The 7,074-nt window shown below is 44.7% G+C and overlaps 1 protein-coding gene across 1 annotated transcript; it reads right to left on the bottom strand.

The window, feature by feature from the left end:
• Positions 1–6,251: 6,251 nt before the first annotated feature.
• Positions 6,252–6,568, bottom strand: VTN00DRAFT_8075 (uncharacterized protein; the record flags this gene model as incomplete). Its single annotated transcript, XM_069434889.1, has 2 exons — positions 6,252–6,269; positions 6,335–6,568. The coding sequence occupies 2 exons, from the start codon at positions 6,566–6,568 to the stop codon at positions 6,252–6,254; spliced, it is 252 nt and encodes an 83-aa protein (XP_069286341.1).
• Positions 6,569–7,074: the final 506 nt, after the last annotated feature.

Raw genomic sequence — 7,074 nt, 5'->3', positions numbered from 1 at the left:
GCCCACTGCTGACCAACCCATCGGAAGACCCGTGGCGAGCAGGGTTATTATTGCCCAGGCATTTCCCAGCACATTAAGCAACTATTCGAGATTGTCTCTCAAAGTGGGGTAAACAGCTCATCACATATATCGGGCAGGTCTCCTACAAACACATGGTATCTCGGCGGAATTCCTTATATATTGGCCAACGCAAACAAGCCTGATTGGTACTGTCCCACAGCAGTCCTCCCGAGACTTCTTCTAAAGCTAGGTAAAACATGACTTTAATGCCACTTGACTACGCTGACAGGTAGATAGTTCAAAATGTGCAAGATCCACGTTATTACATTTTGCGGTCTAGTTGGTCTTCCCTGCTCAACATTCTCCTCTGGTGAGAGTTCGGCTTGTCCATCAAAAACCAAAGAGAAATATCTGAGGAATCTATTGAAAGAACGCGGGATAAGATGCCATAAGATAGACCACACTGGCCAGCGGGAGGGGATATGTATGTGGTACCATGATGACTCCCTATATTGGAGATTTGGGGTTGCCTTGCCCTTGAAGACAGGAGAACGCCAAACAATTCTCCGAGCTGGGATCGCGCTCGTTGGTTAGTTTGAGTGTCGGGTGGAGAGGCTCAAGGAGAAGGGGGGAGGTTTTCCCGACTGCCGACCTTTCGGCTAGATATTCCCTGCATGGCAGCTTAAGATCGCGTAGTGAAAGTAACGTGGAGTGAGCTACGAATCCTTGACCTAAGGTCTGGGCGTATCACCATATTACGCAGCTCCTGGATAGACTAGATCAACCAATGGACTGCTGCTCCAGTTGGGGCGTTCATTGCTGAATGATCGATGAAAGGACCACATGTACGGCCATAATTGCTGGGATCTCATCATGTGGAACTGAGCAGGGTAATGAATTCATCTATCAATTTTTCTGTTCCAACTTCTGCTCATACAAGAATATACAGGTGGCAGCAGGGCTGGCGGCCGAGGGACTTTTACCGTCCACCAACTCCATGACTGCGGGACAGACAATTATCATTCTGGCTTAACCATTTCCTGCAGTCACAATGATAGATCTCGTACGGTTCTCATAGCCACATTTGTAAATCAAAGGAGTAACTCCTGCTTCTCGGCCGCCAGTCTCGTCCCCTAGTCTGAAGTGTTTTGGGATACAGATATCTCGGTTTGCGCATCACCCTGATTGAAGCTAGTGCTCAGACAAGGCCTGCATGCCAGATAGATAGACTGGCAACGGTCACACGATTTCTGCCAGGGAACTGGCTCTGGCGGTGGTACTCTTGACTGTTGTTGAGATTCAAGCTCTACAGCATCTGCAAGCCGGGGAGACTTGGAATTGAGAAAAGTATTCTCTGTCCTTCTCTCAAGAGGGCCGGGCTCACTTTCCTGCAGAATCTTTTGCAGATGTGCCGTAAGCATATGTGTTCTGCAGAGACACCGGTGCGGAGTCATTCTATATTGTGCTAACACTGGTGATGAGGCAGTAAGGTAAGTTACGGCTGATTGAATTTTCTGTCTTTCCCAAAGAGACATGCTATTAATGGGTGTAGTGCTAACGAACAATTTGGCAGGACAGAATAACTAATATCTGCAGCCACAACATCTCTAGCAAGGAATGAAGACTAAGTATCTAGCATGGAACCGAGCCTGATAAAAGTCATTGATGATAACTGGCATCCGGGCAACTTCACTGTCCCATCCTTGTATTAGCTCTGTTCCCTTCAGCACTCTAACCGTTTCAATTGGGATGTTCAAGACGCATAAGATGGCCGTTGGAAACCATCCTTTTTCAAAACCATGAAGTAAGCTGTAACAGTCCTAGAGTCCTGTTCTTTTATTTCAGGTAACAGACCTCTAGGGATATCCTTGGTATGAACCCCATATGCAGTTGAAATAGAAGAATTTCACTTGTTGGCAAAATCATGCACAATGAAAAGGGATTCATAGAGACAAAGGGAAAAGAGAGTATGCATTTCTTGCCAAGCCATTTATAATGTGAAGACCTCTTAGATATTACTGCTGGCAGAGAGCCTCCTACAAGTTTGTTTCAGACTCATTCGGGAGTGGTCGGGAGTTCTGGTATTGGTGGCAGATGAGCAGCCGCACATTCCGCGCGCGAGCAGATGCCGTTGCGGGGATATTTTTCAGGATCCATGACATGCAGTCTATGATACGACCGGGACCGACGTTTTTTGCAGTTGAGGCAGTGTAATAGAGGTTCGCTCCGGTTTTCATGCAGTGGCGTATCTTTAGAAAGAATAGGGATTGCCTTTGGGGGCCGTTGGGATTTGTACGGTTGCACCTTGTTGTCATGAAAGGAGAATAGCACTGTTTTTTTGAGTTTATGTGCCCACCTAGCCTGTGTTAGCATGAGCAAGAGAAAGTGTATATCGGTTACCTTTGGCGAAACCACACCCAAACCCCCCGAGACCAACGCATAACGATTCAGACAAGAGGACAGCTTCAAAGAAGTAGACCTCAAAGTTCACATTCTTGGCCATGCAAGGGAGGAAGATGAGGTGTATATTTAATGGAGTTTCATCCTCGGGAAACATTGGATCAGGACTTGGGGTCCTTCAGCCTGTCTTGCTGTTAGACCAGGGTGAGTTTGATGAACAGTTACATGCATTTATCTTGAAGGGCATGAAATAACATAGCAAACAGAGAAAAACGATGAATAACTGTTGTTTTTAATGAGATGCTTAGGTGGTTGTTTAATTATGGACGTCCCATTGTTTAAGACCTTAAGGAATGATCATTCACCCTTGTGGTGACCGTTGCAGGCCATGAAAACGGTGGGGATATGATATCACCCTGCTTACTAAGTGGTTAGCTCATCAGCTTTTCTAAATTCCTTGTGATGAACCAACCGGACTAGGCGCTGTCCGACACAGCCATGCATGTTGAAGCGATACCCCACAAGGTAGGAGGTGAGAACCTAGGACATGTGATGACAGAAAGAAACAGCCATGTACCGGTATTATGGGTATAGACATACCATGAGGAATATACCAGTGGGAAGGTATACCAGGATGGTATACAGAAAATAGGATATATAAGGATGCTCATTACCATGTAGACAGTTCAGTTACCCTTGCTCAGTAACACATTTACTGGCAGGTCAACACACTAACCTACTACTGAGTAGTTTTATTCGGTAGGCGCTCGACTTTTACCCTAGTTGTTCTGTCTGTCAGTCGAGATCACCTTGTTATGTTTAACCTACGAAGTGCAAATCCCCTACCTGAAGACCAAGCCGAATTGAGACTCGGGAACGGAGAAGTGCATAAACACTTACAGAGAGAGAAGTAAAACACAACCCTCAAGGTCGCAGGATAGTAAGAGCAACAGAACTACTAGTTATCTTGATATCTTGTTTTGCTCAGACCTATGGTTATTTCTTTGCGAACAGCAGGAGTCTGCTTGAAATGAAACGGCTTTGTTCGGTTCTGGAACATTAATGGAGTGTATGCATCTACAGGGTTGCTTTCTTTTTCTTTTGATTTCCATTATCTTGTTTAGAATCTAGAGATCACATCAACTCAAGTGATAATATTCCTGTGTAAGGTTCAGGGAACAATCCCTGAAAAAGCAAGTTTAACATTCTTGCTGTCCCTGAGGTAAACATAAAAGTACATACACACAAGCCCATTGTTGAATATCTGGATGAGAACCCCCGAGATGAAAATCTGTCGAAGTCCCCATTAACAAATACCCTTTGAGGACTAGTTCCCTTGCCTGATCAGTCTATTTGATGATATGGTTACCTATTACTAGGAGCTGCAGAACACCCCAGTACAGAAGTTTCTCCTGATGTGGGTCCAGGAGGAGAGTTATATGTTTTCCATTGACTTTTTCATAGCAGGAGCCTTGGAGAATATAATTTCAAGGGTCTTTGCTAACATCAATTAAATTGCTTCTTTAACCGTGGTACCTTTTGGCATAGATTTTCTGATGCTGGCTTGCAGCTGAAGTTTGTTGTTGGTTAGAATTCTCTAGTGATTCTGTGATTGCGGGATAGGTGATTGTCTAGAAGGCGCCTGGTTAAACTTGAATGGCTGACCTTAGTGTTTTGGAGTGCTTGCTTTTGAATGGCAATTCTTGACTAGCTTTTTGCATTGCTGTTCAGGAATATTTCATAATGGTTAACGTGGTATAACTACACCTGTCCCTCCAAAACGCAAGTGCTCTGAGCGGTAACTACCCAAATCACAAAATGCCACAGGAGTGTTTACGCTGGAGCAGTTGCAAAAGATTGCGCTAGAGTGGTTGTGGAATGGTTGGCTGCACTAAGGCTGTACTAGAGCGGTTGTAGATTGATTGCACTAGGGCGGTTGTGAAGCATCAGCACTAATGCAGTTGAGGCTATACTAAGTTTTCGATGGCCAGTTTTTCTGTAGCACTGTGATATTGGTCAACTGCTAGGCAGAACGACAGTAAGCGTACCGCTAGAGACCTTCATTGGAATCCAACTGACAAACTTTACAGCAGGAACTTGTTTTCAGACAAAAAGAAGCTTCAGGGCAGGTAGCGACTGAAGTCTAAACTAGACTGGGCAAAAGTATGGCAAACTGCTAACCGTTGAGGCGTAAGACTCAAAAGCGTGTAAAGATCCGAGGGCTCAAATCAGGACTCCATTCAAGAAGCGCTTAGAACCAAGGCAATAGACAGGCTTAGATATAGTGTGCAGTTGGAGCAGGCCTCAAGTGCCACCGCTGTCTCTCCATTGTTGACCCTGGCTTGTGCGCATCCAATGCAGGATCAAAAATATCAAAAGAATCAAAATCAAGATCAGGATAATTGTGGGAACAAGCCAAGTGATAGTTTGCATTCGTTGCCGATGGAGTGAATGACGTTCCATACCATGTTTGACAGTCAAGGGTCCATCTTTCTCAGCATCTTTCTCATCTTGGTCTGTTTTTTTGCTTGCCTGACTTAAAGTGATAGTGATTCCACAGTGATTGTTGGAATGAGTGGGTATGATGTCCATGTCCTTGAACGGCGGCTCCAGTATGCAGTCTCTCGGATGTTTGTCCCTGGTAGCTTCAGAATGCTCCAATTCCTTTGGCAAGAGCCAGAGCAGATTATGCATTCCTTGTGACTCACAATGCGACCGCAAAGATTTGGCAGCAATGCCACGGCCGATAATTGGACATGGAAACAAGAAGACTGCAAGGAAACACAAAATGGAGAATAGGATCATTATTTTATGTGATCAATCTGATCAGATAATTGCCAAAAGAGTTGAATGACTCTGTTGACTATATGTACTGTATCACTCATCTGAGAAGAGCATCATTTTATAGTCTAGCATGGAGGTAGGAATATTTCCTACAGTGTACCAAAACAGCATGCAATTGAGATTGCATGACCGGGTTTAACCAACCTACACTGGGATCGTCAATGGGACCGGTCGCACCCCTCCCATGACCAACAAACATAGGCGCCAGCCAGCACAGCTACGTCACATGAAACAGACCATGAAGCCTGGTCGGCAGGGCTAAACAGGAAAGCATCATATGACCTGTGTGAACGGAAGAATTAGGATCCGATATACCATAAAGATATACCATGGGATACCAGAGGAATATACCGTGAGATTGTATGAGAGGATGGTATATAAGATGAAGGTTATACAAGGACACTTGTTACACAGCATGCACCTAGTTCTTTGTACTCGATACTATAATGTTCCTTGGTTATATACTGGCAGGTCAACAGGCTAAACCTACTACTAGATATCTCTGGTACCCAGTAGCTAAGTCATGTTTACCCTGATAAGGATCCTCATCCACTAGGCTGAGTACAGATTGGCCCACAAAAGTCCAAGCCTCCATACCTATAACACCAATTGTGACTCAGGACCGGAGTGCGTAACCGCTCTCCCCACCCCTGTCTGAAGTAAGACCCAGTATGAGATTGACTTGCAAGCTTCTGGAAAGCTACTACTGTATCTGAGCTGGCAGAATTCTATGGCAATAGCAAAAGCGGAAGTTGCAAAAGAGTGAAGGTTTAGTCAAGACTAATCCTGCGTGGCAGATTGACCTTCCTGTCTATATTGGCAATTGAAATTACTTAGGTTATCATCCACAGGATACTATTCAGGTTGTAACTCATAATATGACATTTTTCTGTAATCCACAGTTGCTCCAGGGTAAGTGTTTGTTTCGTGCATTAGCTTAGTAGCTCGACCCATTTGCACTGGAAGGAGTTTACAAAGGGGGTGTTTCCAACAGCACTTTCAATCTCTCAATGTACTCGGCCAATCTAGAAACCACCAAACCGTATTCAGTACATGGGATGTGGTCAATTCTCCTTTGGAGTCGACCTACAATTTCCACCGGGTCATCGGAAAGTCCTCCCTCATCACTCACTGTGGAATGTTGTTGAACATCAATGTATGTTCCCGGTCCGATAACACCATGCCTTAGAGGTGCCACCAGCGTAATGTCAAACTCAGCCTGTCTAATATCGCTGCGGATCTTGAGTACGTCATCTTCATGAACAGGACGACTTTTATTGCTGAAGAAGGGATTTAGGAAGTCACGGAACAAGGAGCCCGCCATTTTTTCTGTGTCGGCAGTGGGATAGAGAGCGACATAGTCGGCCTGCCACTGTCAGATGCGTACATAAGAGAAGGGGAGGGATCATACCATGGGCTCATCTTTACATTTTTGGATACGAACTGTATCACCAATTTCAACTCCAAGATTGTCTTGTTGCAATTTGCTGATGGAAATGCAATTGTCCTCGAGTGAGTTATCTTCACATATAATCAACATCCTCTTTCTGTTTAGCTTCGTACATTGGACCCAAACAAAGCTTTCATGGCAAAGTTTTATTCTCTGTAGCACTTTTGGGGATGCTCCAACATATGAATCATCCCTTTCAACCCCATCAACAACCCTAGAGCTTATGTTAGCTGTAGATGAGAATGGAAGGTGAGATACTGACAAAAACAGAAGGCTTTTGCGTATCTTCTGAATTGACTCTGACCACCACAAAGGTTTGTTGAGCAATTTATGCCGCTGTAATAGTGCAAGCTAGGACGTGTCAACTGACCGAAAGAGTG

Source organism: Thermoascus crustaceus (assembly GCF_041956765.1).
Source record: "Thermoascus crustaceus strain CBS 181.67 unplaced genomic scaffold VTN00scaffold_5, whole genome shotgun sequence".
In the NCBI taxonomy this organism is placed as follows: Eukaryota; Fungi; Ascomycota; class Eurotiomycetes; order Eurotiales; family Thermoascaceae; genus Thermoascus; species Thermoascus crustaceus.
This window is presented reverse-complemented; position numbering and strand designations above follow the sequence as displayed.